This window comes from Rosa chinensis, chromosome 7 (genome assembly GCF_002994745.2).
Source record: "Rosa chinensis cultivar Old Blush chromosome 7, RchiOBHm-V2, whole genome shotgun sequence".
NCBI lineage: Eukaryota > Viridiplantae > Streptophyta > Magnoliopsida > Rosales > Rosaceae > Rosa > Rosa chinensis.
Window position 1 is genome coordinate 57,743,206 of NC_037094.1, and position 11,790 is coordinate 57,754,995.

Genomic DNA, 11,790 nt, shown 5'->3' on the forward strand with positions numbered 1-11,790 from the left:
TGGATTTCGGTCACCGGTTGCCGGATTCCTATCACCGGGCGCCGCCTACCTGATTTTTCTTAAAACCTCTATTGGCCCCAATAGACGTCTATTGCCCCCAATAGACGTCTATTGCCCCCAATAGACGTCTATTGCACCCTAATAGAATTTTCGATCATCAGAATGAGAACTAATCTCCGTAAAATAAGACAAATAAAACTTTGATTAAAGAAAAAAACGAGGAGATTGCATTAATTCAAAACATTTATTGTCCTCCAATATAAGTCTATTGGGGAGCAATAAACGTCTACTGCTCCCTAATAAAACTTTTTCTTTCTTTCTTTTTGGCCTTCTGCCCCATTGATAAAAAAATAAAAAAAATTCTGCACTCGTTTTACCCAAAAAAAAATAAAACTGATTTGGGCACTCAGAAAAATGCTCTGGGCACCCATGTCAGAAACTGGACCAAATCACGGGTTTCGAGTCCTCGTCTCCGGTCTTCGAAGAGCTACGTCCTTGTCTTCGGGGCGAAGAATCAACTGGAAGGTGCAATCCAGAGTTTTCTGGAGGAGAGCTCGAGTTTCAGCTGGAAGATCTGATCGCCATGGTTCCCGTCGATGAGCTCCGAAAACAGCAAATCTGGAATCATGTTTTCATCCAATCGGGGTAGGGGCAGTGACGGTCAGGCGGGGTCTAGATGCAGTGAAGGCCGGTGAGGTCTGGGTGCAATGAAGGTCCGACAATGGTGGGCTTCGTTCTCTAATTTCGGAGCTGGCATGGTCCGGAGAGAGAGAGAGAGAGAGAGGGAGAGATTGGTGTGGTGGCATGATGTAATATATTAATTCAATTGAAGGTAAAATTGTCATTTCAATTTAAATTAGGTAGCTGAGAATAAAAATATGTTGCTAGTGCTTTTGTTCAAGGAACCATAAAAAAATATGTCTTGTATAAATGAGACAAAAAGTAAGAGAACAAGTCCCTTTCCCCTCAAGATGACACGGACCAATCAGGTTGTTCCTGACAATGGATATATGTAGTTCCGGACTACCCAAAATTTTCTCGTAAAAGCAATGTCTCTTGTTTTTAAGAACTCGACTAGAGTGATAGAGCAATAGCATAGAAAACAGTGGGAGATGGAAATGGAGCAGCTGTTAAGCATGGGCTTCCCCACCGACCTCGCCGCTGAAGCCCTCGCCGCCACCGGCGGCAACTCCGCTCTCAAAGCCACCGATTGGATTCTCAACCGCAATTCCTCCACCACCTCCACCTCCACTCCCACCGCCACCTCTCAACCCAAACTCGATCGCTTCTTCCTCTCCCAATCCACCCCCTCCTCAAATTCACAATCCCAAGACAAACAAGAACCAGAAGAACAACAGTCCACCCCAACCTCCCAACTCCCCAAGCGCCGCAAACTTCTCGTCCCGGAAACCCCGCCGCCCACTACCTCCGATAAACCCGCAACCGCCGCGGCCCACCACCAGCCCTTGTCGGAGCGCATGCGGCCCAGGACCCTAAACGACGTCGTCGGCCAGGACCACCTCCTCGCCCCAAACTCCCTCCTCCGCTCCGCTATCAAATGCGAGCGTCTCCCTTCTCTCGTCTTCTGGGGCCCACCCGGCACCGGCAAGACCTCCATCGCCAAAGCCATCATCAACTCCGCCTCCTCCGCCGCCTCCCGGCCCTACCGGTTCGTCTCGCTCTCCGCCGTCACCGCCGGCGTCAAAGACGTCAGGGAAGCCATCGACGAGGCCCGGAAGAGGAAGAAGCTGAACGGCCAGAGGACCGTTCTCTTCATCGACGAGGTTCACAGGTTCAACAAATCGCAGCAGGACTCTTTCTTGCCGGTGATCGAAGACGGCAGCATAGTCTTCATGGGCGCCACCACTGAGAACCCTTCGTTCCATTTGATCACGCCGCTCTTGTCTAGGTCTCGAGTTCTTGATCTTCGACCCTTGAGCCCACAATATATAGAGGTTCTTCTCCGGCGAGCGGCGGAAAACTCGGAAATCGGATTGTCTCGGAGTGTGGGGATGCAAGTAGATGTGGAGGAGGAAGTCATTCGTTTTATCTCCGCCAATTGCGACGGTGATGCTAGAGTGGCACTCAATGCATTGGAAATCTCAGCTACAACAGCAGCTGCCCGAGCCTCGACGCCGGATTCAGTAGCTGGTGTTACCGTGGAGGATGCCAAGGAAGCACTGCAATGCAAGCATGTGGCTTCGGACAAAGCAGGGGAAGAGCACTACAACCTCATCAGTGCGCTTCACAAGTCTATGAGAGGAAGTGATGCCAATGCTGCTATTTATTGGCTGGCAAGGATGCTTGAGGGAGGGCAGGAGCCTCTGTACATTGCGCGCCGGCTCGTAAGGTTTGCCAGCGAAGATGTGGGGCTGGCGGACCCATTGGCGCTTAATCAAGCTGTGGCTTGTTACCAAGCTTGTCACTTTATTGGAATGCCAGAGTGCAATGTGATTCTTGCACAGTGTGTGGCTTACTTGGCTTTGGCTCCAAAGTCGATTGCTGTTTATAAAGCAATGAATAGTGCAGCAGAAGTGGTGAGGAGTTCAGTTGGACAGAATGAGGGGGTGCCTCTTCATCTCAGGAATGCACCGACTAAGCTGATGAAGGATTTTGGGTATGGGAAAGGATATATATACACTCCTGACAATCCCTCTGCAGAACAGAGATTTCTACCGCCATCACTTGAAGGTTACAAGTTTCTGGATTGGCCAATCAGTAATAACACTGATGGATGATAAGCCTTTGGTTCACTTTTCTGGTTAGGGACTCTTCACTAATCTTTTTCTTTTTGTTGAGGGTAATATATTGATGTGTTTGGGGATTTTGGTTTGTACATTAACAACCAGTCTGGTTTTGAAATTGCTTGTGATTGGAAATAGATGTCCTTGTAGCCACAGTTCTGTAGTGCTGCAAGTTTCAGTAGTTGTTTACTCTTGAATTTGGTCAATCCCTTTTATCATTTAGAGACTTCCCTTTGCCTGCATTCTTATTTGACCAATATATTATTTAAGACAGAGAGCAACCTGTATACAAAGTTGTGGTGCAGTAATTCCAAAATGAAAATTGAAATGGAAGGTTCAGATAAATGGAGAAAATTACATAGTGGATAAGAGGATGCTAATAAATCCCGTAAGTGAATATAGTTTCTCTGTGAAATTGTATCTGTCTGCCTTGGTGGATGGTTGAAGCCGCTGAAATTGTGATGAATGGCTTAGTTCTGTGGAATAATGGACCAACTGTGTAGTCAATTGTATCATTTTTGAAACCCTGGAATTCTTGTATTAGAGTTTAGGAAATTACTTTTTGAGGAAGGGCCATTGTATGTTACAACATTGATCTGAGTTGAATTCTTGAAGTAGTCAAACTTAATGAAAAAGGTTGAAATTAGTGGAATCAATGGAAGTTGAGGAAGCATGGATATGGTCTGTCTGATCATTGCCCATCCATAATGAACAGCATTCAGTGGTTATTGATTCTAAAATACCCAAATGAAAGGGTGGTTTAAAACTCTAGTATTGGAAAATGATAAGTGAATGGCTATCATTTAGAATTTATAACTTTCCATTTTTTTAGAATTAAATTCTACAATCTGTTTTTCCTACAACATAGGCATTTAGGCGTAGGGTAATCTCATGTTCCACTCTATACCAACTGTCCTTGATGAAGTTTTGGTTGTCTACATTCTTGAAGGGTAATCTAATCTTGATAAAAGCTAATAGGCGTTGTAGGTACTGACTCAATTAATCATTTTGCATTGCTCATGGGTTTGGAATTGATGTGCAGGACTCTTTGTATTTGGGGCCTACCTCAAAGGGAATGTTAATGTATAGTCTTCCTTTAACCTTCATGCTCATACAATTCTAAACAGAGCTTAATTTGTAAGCTTATTAACCCCCCTAAGTTTATATCTGAATGGACCTTATCTCCATCAAGATTTCTCACTATGTTCATAAGCTGAGGAAGCATATCTAATAATGCTCTTGCTCTTCCTTTTTTTTTTTTTTTTTGGACTTTGTAGCACTCTGTCAGAGTTAAAATGGAATAGTAAAATCTGATTTGGTATAGATTAAATAGAAGCAGACGTCTTGTCAAGGCATTTGGTTCTTGCATGACCAAGTATATGTGAAGACATCTAGACATCTATGTAAGTTCTGATTCAAGAGTGTCATGATGTAAAAATCTTATTAATTCATAGCTATGGTGAAAGCATGGTCTTTGATACATTTTTTATGTTCCTAAAGTAAGTCTACTTCATTGGTTGTTGCTCCCTCTTTATATAGTTCTCACATTGTCTCAGGGATAGGAAAGTTTATCATTGTTTTGTACCTACATTCGGTAATTCCTTATAGAAGAAGTGCTTTCACTTCACTTCGAGTTAGTGGACGTGTTGGACCTTGTAATTGAATCAAGTATATGATCTAATATAACTAATTTAGTTGACTATGTGCATTAATATTGTCAAGCCTGTTGGTACGTTCAGTAATACTGTGTCTATTATTTTCCCAGTTATTGTTTCTTGTTCTTTAGTAAACAGATTGACAACTGCTTTTGTCTGTCTTTCTTGTCTGGTTGGGTTTTTATTTCTTTTCAGAATCACTATTAATCCTTTTCTTCAAATCTTAATCAGACAATGACTTCGTTCATTGTAAGTTTCAAGATTAGTTTTATTTTTGGCTGTTTTAAGAATTCAACATCCATCTTGAGCAAAATGAATTTAAGCATTGTTGGTCTCATGTAATGACGTGTCTGTACTCCAGTGTACTTCTAATCAGCAATTGGAGATTTTAAAACTGAAACCAATTTCTAGAAGCAGAATAAAGTATAGTATAGTCAGATCAAATTCTTGCTTGGTACCCTTGATTATGTTGAAAAATTACTAAATTTAAACATACACTGATGCAGTCTATATGTAGTCTTAAATCTACACATATGCCTTTATCTAAGTAGGCTCATGAAGCTAAGCTAAGCTAAGATCTCAATACCCCATTCAGAAGAATGATAAACTTCCCCAAAGTAGACGAATTGAAACTGAGATGAGATGTGGGACTATACTATATGTCTATGTAGTCAAGCACACAGTGCATACCTATGTAACTAATCAATGAATTTGTTTCAGAAGCAATAACAGTAAAACACAAACAATCCCTAGAAAATAGAAATACTAATAATAGTACTCCTAGTCAACACTGATACAGTGCGAAGCCTCCACATTGATGGGAGCTGGTGCCATTAATGTTGACAAGTGCAAAGCAACCCTGCAAGTTGACATTAGCAAAATACTGCAGCTCCACCATGTTACATGTTTTAGTGGCTGTGTCCTAGCAACTATGATCCATTGTGAAACAGGATCTCGAGATGGATCAGAAATTCAGAATTGAAAAGGCTCTGGGACAAAATCAGCTCGAAAATTCAAATCACTCCTCGTTTTCTTTTATAATATGACCGAGGACCATAGCTTTTCTGTTCATGGTGGTGGTGCTTAGGTGTTCTTTTGTTTTTGATGAAATGCATTTGAGAACTTGGGCACTACCTTGTTTAGAACTGCATCTGAGAATCAATAATCTGTTTCCTTTTCCTTGCACTTTTGAACAGGGTATCAGTATAATTCTGTTAACTGAAAAATGAAATTTAGATAAAATTTTGTTTGATGCAACAGACTGATATGTTATGCTCGAGCTCTCAATGATGTCTTCATTTTGACATCTTTTGTTTTTGATGAAATGCATTTGAGAACTCGGGCACTAGCTGTTTAGAAATGCATCTGAGAATCTATAATATATTACCTTTTCCTCGCGCTTTTGAACAGGGTATGAATTTAATTCTGGAACTTCAAAAATGAAATTTAGATAAACTTCTGTTTTGTGCAACAGACTGATGTATTAGGGCTGAAGCTCTTAATGATTTCATCATTCAACATATGGCTAAACGCTTTATGTGGTTTAGTGCTTGTTTAGCAAGTCAACAGAGTTTTAGGTAGCCCTTCTATGGAAATCCTGGTGGTGTGCTATAGATATAATGGATGGTGTTGAGGCTGACATATTTTAGGTGACTTTGTTGCAAATTTGGATGTCTATCTAAACTCATTATACGGTTTACGAACCAGACTTCCTTGTTAATCTCCAACCCTTCTGGTTTTCATTGAATGCTGGGGGAAGCGGTAGACCTTCTTTCGTGACCTGAGTGGGATATGATTGAAGCTGATGAAAAAATGCTTGATACTGCAAAACGTGGGTTATTCTACCTCCTTTGTTTTATGATGCTGGGAAGACAGATGATGGCCCTTCAAAAGATGTTAGAGATTTTGTTTACTTGCTCAACTTGGCTTTGTTGCAGGTTTTCCCTGAAGGATACCGTCAAATGATCAGTCAATATCTAAACCCAAACTATCAGGTACAATTACTTCAACTCAATCTTTTCTTATTTTGCTGATTGATAACTCTGAAGCATGTCTTAATAAAAAGTTGGATTTGTTTGTGATGGTATTTCAATTCTGACAATTTTTTGTATTCTAGTTGGTACAATAAGTATGTTTAACACAGTTTTGAAAGATATCTTCTCTCGATTACATTGAAAGACTAAAAGTTTAGCGATTTGTTGTCTCAGAGATCAGTTCTCATATGGAAAAGGTCATTGCTCGGTTATTTATTTCTCATTGTCTTAACACTTTAAAAGTTGATCACGCGCACTGTACTTCACCAACAACTTAAAGAAAATAAATCCTCATCTTCAGTTGGATATTCTACACTTCTCTCTTTTCCATTATATCATCCCCTTCACTCTGGTAACCAGAGTTCCTTGGAAAAATATGGATTGAAGCCTCTTTTTCATTGTTTTTACCTTAAAATTTTGGAGAAATAAGAACATACTCTGTAATATGCCAACCAGACACAGAACTGACTTGGTTAGGATTTGGGAGTTATTAAGTGAGATAGTAACTTCCTGAATGTAGAGACAATAATCGATGGTGCAACACGATAGTGTGTAAAACAAGTTTATAGGTCTGAATTACAGCATTGATTGGGCACTCTGAAATTTGGGTGTCAAGTTAATATTTAATAAGGTTATTGTGTAAACCATGTGGAGTTTTGATAGTATGAAAGATTTCCGCCGCCACATATATGCAACTGAATTTGATAGAAACCAGCAGGGAAGCCATCAACACCTTGGGCTTCAAGTGCCCTGATATTGGATAAAGCGTTCTTCATCTCCATCATGTTAATGTCCTTCATTAGATCTTCTAACTAGCTATCACCCAACTGAAGGAAAGGGTTTGGAAAACTAGTGTCCTGACATATTGCTGTGTGTTCAGAGAAAAGATGTTTTATAGTAATTCATAGCAATCTTTTCAATTTCAATGGTATCCTTTAATGACCCATTATGATCATTCATCAAGGCCGCGATTCAGTGTTTATTAGACCTTGTAATAATAGTTGTAAATTTATATTCCTTGTTCCCTCTTATAACCATTTAACAGACTTTGATGCCAAAAGATACCTTCCTGATCCAAAAATTCAGTAAATTCTTTGTTAGGTGACAATTCCGGTTGAGAACATAAGCATTGGAATCCTTACAGAGACCCTTCTCATTTCCTCCAAGTCTGGCAAGGAACTTCCTTTTCTCTTTTCTGAAGTTGTCTAAAAACATTCCAATTCCATTTCTACAGAGCTTAATCAAAGCCATTTATTTAATCAGCCAATGCATTAATTGAAGCCATGGATTTAGGTGGTGCATGACCTTCCGAGTACCTCAGTTAGTGTCAATATTATCACCAAATTAAGTCTTCATGTCACATAGCTTTGAATCTATAAGGTCTCGGAAGGATTAGGATTATGCTCAGAAGTCGAGCAGATTTGAATACGGCAGTGATCTGACTTTGTTTCAAAAAAGTGCTTCATACTTTTGTAGGTTGTGGTTTATATTGAGCTACCAATGTGTTTGCAGTCATAGTTTCCTTTCACAGGTTTGTCTAAGCTTCTTACTTGAAACTCAGACCAGCACAAAATCCCTTTAAACTTTCAATTTTTCATGAGTAAGCTGTTAGAAACTTGCTGCGACTTGTGTTGGATCCAACTCACTGAGCTTTCTCTTTTCCTATAAATCAGAGACTGGTTTACTAATGTATTCATGTGGGATTTCTCTGGAGATGTTGGAGTTTAACCATGAAAAGTCAAAAGGAGACATCCTACACTAGATAGACCAGACATAATCTCTGAAATATGAAGAGAGATCTCAAGATGATAATTCAACAGGTGATAACAATAGACCGTAATGGTACAAACAATAGAGCATATCTCTACAAGTAATCCTTATTTTGAGTCATTTGCATGTTTTGGAAAATTCGGCACCTGATTCCCTTTTGACTCATTTGCACTTAGGGAAAAAGTTAAAAAAAACAATCCAATTGCAAATACATCGATCAGTATTGCAATGAGTTGGCGCTTGGATACTTTTAGATGGACTTCTAGATGAGTAAGCAGGTAAACAAGACAAAGTTATATCTTGCTTAACCTTCTCTCAAAATACTCCAAGGTCAACAATGCTCGTGTTCTGTCAAGAAAGAATCAACTGTTTTTCTTTTTGGCTCTATAATTCAATTCGGTTAGTATGATATAAGAGTTTGTTCCTTTCTATTGCTGGCAGTTTAGTTTTGACTGATGAGTCTCCCTTCACCTCCTTCTGGATGTATGGGAGGAATATTGTACTATTTGATGTGTTTGTGAAATTCTATCATTTTGTTATGAAAAGAAAAGTCGACATTGATTTCTTGTGAAAAATATAGTTTTTGTTTAGATAATGAACCTCAAGACTCAATCTGCAGCGAATTGTGGTCAACTCTATTATTGTTTTGTTTACTACGTACATTGGAACTTCCGATAATAAAATTTGTCTGCAAGTGCTGAACAATGCTTGTGAATGAGACAAGGAACAAGACCAAATTCTGCCGGCCTAATGATCCAAAGTGTCCAATAGTTAGAAAAATTCTTCAGCTCCATAGTTGCTTATTCATTGGAACAGAGTGTTCACACACGTCATCTGCAAAAATTTTGAATAGACAGGCAAATACTCTAGCATTTAGTTTAAGGAACAAGTCCAAATTAGTAGCTCTCTTGCTGATTATGATCATTATCATCTTCATTAGTATTATTATACTAAATTATGCACGAAACTTCAAGGTAGATGTGGATGAATTTGGTTTTAGTTATCGTGCCGTGCACACTTGTTGTTTCTGTTATGCTTCAGTCTTCTTCTCTAAAAGGTTCAGTTTAGCTTCTAGGTTCTACATCAAAAGAGTAGAATGTCTGATTATCTCCCAAAGGAATGGCTGACGGAGATACTGGTTAGAGTACCAGTGAAGTCACTGTTGAGATTTAGGTGCGTTTCGAAAACATGGGATTCTCTCATTTCTAGCCCTGCATTCGTCACCACCCACCTCAATCATGCTCATCATAAAGCTAGCCATGGTGAAAGAAGCAACCACCAGTTTATTCTGTTTCGACACTACTCTTCCTGTGATTCTATTAGTGAAGACGACCATGGTTATCGAACTTATATCACTAGCAAAGAGGAAGAGTGCTTTGCTTTGTACAAGGATGATGAATCCTTCCCCCACAATCCCACCTTGAAACTCACCCACATAACAGCTCTGGGAAGTACTTCCCGATTGTGGGCTCGATGAATGGGATAGTCTGCATGATCGACTGGAATGAGTGTGTGTTTTTTGGAAACCTTCTTTGAACAAAACAATGAAGACCTCCTTTGTAACAGGATTTCCATCATTCTCACCTATTAAGCATCTTCTTGGTCTTGGCTGTGACCCCATTACCAATGACCTCAAACTGGTAAGACTTTTCTATTATAAGGAACATGTCGTTCCACCTCTTGTTGAGATTTTCACCCTCAGTACTAACTCATGGCGAGAAGTTTCCGTCCCCGGTCCTATGAATATTGTGGTGCAAAGTAAATCTTCACCACAGGCCTTCGTGTCAGGTGCATTCCACTGGGTTGCTTATACCCCACCAGAACAGGGTTCTATATCCAATGTGATCGTGGCATTCGAGATTATACTCCGAAATATGAATTCCATGAATGTCTTTAATTGCTACAGAAATGTTGGATAACAAATCGGCAGTACTTTTTATTTCATGAGATTCATATATTGACGTTGGAACTAACGAAGTTCAAAGTATGTTCATACATTTTATTTCATGATCGAGATTTAGGATACTGATATTGGAACTAACGAAGGTCAAATTACACACACAAACACGAACAACTAAGAAGTAAATAAACACACATAAGCAAACTTAGAATTTTAATCCAGAACCTTGCAACTTCTCTTCAGTGATACGGTCTAGCTGTTCCACCATCTCAGCTGTCAAACAATTCCTCCAGTCTCCCGCCTCCCCTCGCCGAAAGAATGCACTATGCTCCACCCCTGTTTTCGATAATTTCCCTGTTTTGTTCACATCCAAATTGCTCAAATTCTCAAAACTACACAGCCTTAAGATATTGTCCACCACTCCCTGTGCCTCTTCTTCTGGTGAGAATGGGCACCCTAAGAACTCAGCTAGCCTCCTCAAGTGCAGACCAGGTTGTTCTTTCATTTCCTCATATTTGATGAAGAACACCGTTTCAGGCCTTTCCAAGCTCCCCTTCCAATAGCCCGACACATGATCCCAAAAAGGTCCAAATGGACTCACTCCCCTGCAGAAGTATTGGAATACTTCTTCAAGTGAATTGGTTCCCATACTCCTGTGTCTCAATCTGTTTGTGTAGTGCCAAAGTGAAACTATTATGTCCTTGGGGTTTCTACACAGATAGACGACTTTGCAAGCAGACTCTTTAACAGATTGTGGCAGAGACTCTAGTGGTAAGTGAGCTGAAAAGAGCCTGGGAGGGGCATAGGAGGTGAGGTCAGGAATCTGTTTCTTAAAGTACAGATTAGACTCGAAGGAGGGCACAAGAGCATGAGAATTGTTTGTGAGCAAGGGGTGGTCTTGGTTCTGAGGGTCTGGATGATAGTGCACTCGGTTTACTAGGGCAAACAGAATTGCCTTGAGCCAAGTGGTGCCTGATTTGGGAGTAGTAGCAAGAAGGATATCAGTATCTTGGGCTTGAAAGTGTTTTTGGGAGGCTAAAACTCCTTGGATATACCTAGTGGGGAACCAAAAGCCCTTGTACTGATGCAAATTACCTGAAATCAAAGCTTTCTCAGTAGGTAGCTTGGATATTAGGTCTCTGGTTTCTTGGCTGAGCTCAATTTCCTGCAAGTATTGGGGAAGAGAAGGAGGAGTTTGAGGTAGTGACATGGTATGTACTGGTAGTCACGAAATGATGAGATTTGAGTGCCTATTAACGAGCAATGGTTGCTTCCATTATATAGCGGAGATTCTTCGGTACACGGCCGTCTACACACACGGCTCATGTGCAACAACTCTGATTGGTTACACTACGTGGGCCCAGATATTTTGGATCAGATGATCAACTTGGATAAATTATCGGACGGCTCAGATTTCACCACATACGCCGTGCACATTCACCCTCCGTGTACTGAAGAATTTTCGATTATATAGTGAGGCGATCACGTACATGGGTTGACTCTGGCTTTGAAGGTTTGGCCAGATATATATGTCCCTATTGATCAAAGAACCTTCTTACTAGGGGTTAGATCGTCTCAGAATCTGAGAAGCAAGTCCTCTAGTCTACGATTTAGTCGTATAATTTTAGGATTTAGGACGTCCAGACCAAGCGTTTACTCATTAATATAAGGGAAAAATTCACCAACGA

At 40.3% G+C, this 11,790-nt stretch overlaps 2 protein-coding genes across 3 annotated transcripts; one reads left to right on the forward strand and one right to left on the reverse strand.

Annotated features, from left to right (window-relative positions):
* The first annotated feature begins 1,032 nt into the window (after positions 1–1,032).
* On the forward strand, positions 1,033–6,541 carry LOC112176905 (ATPase WRNIP1). Of its 2 annotated transcripts, none has more exons than XM_040511701.1 (2): positions 1,033–2,761; positions 6,337–6,541. In XM_040511701.1, exon 1 carries the CDS (start codon positions 1,113–1,115, stop codon positions 2,736–2,738), a length of 1,626 nt encoding a protein of 541 aa, XP_040367635.1. In that variant the 5' UTR covers positions 1,033–1,112; the 3' UTR covers positions 2,739–2,761; positions 6,337–6,541. The 2 variants fall into 2 exon arrangements, with proteins under 2 accessions (XP_040367635.1, XP_024170805.1); XM_024315037.2 differs by lacking the exon at positions 6,337–6,541 and adding an exon at positions 3,787–6,303.
* A 3,570-nt stretch (positions 6,542–10,111) lies between these two features.
* Positions 10,112–11,360, reverse strand: LOC112176906 (cytosolic sulfotransferase 5). The gene has a single exon (XM_024315041.2). It carries the CDS (start codon positions 11,310–11,312, stop codon positions 10,308–10,310), a length of 1,005 nt encoding a protein of 334 aa, XP_024170809.1. The 5' UTR covers positions 11,313–11,360; the 3' UTR covers positions 10,112–10,307.
* Positions 11,361–11,790: the final 430 nt, after the last annotated feature.

Coding starts and splice junctions, on each gene's coding strand:
- LOC112176905 (XM_040511701.1), top strand. CDS start 1,113: ATGGAAATGGAGCAGCTGTTAAGCATGGGCTTCCCCACCGACCTCGCC.
- LOC112176906 (XM_024315041.2), bottom strand. CDS start 11,312: ATGTCACTACCTCAAACTCCTCCTTCTCTTCCCCAATACTTGCAGGAA.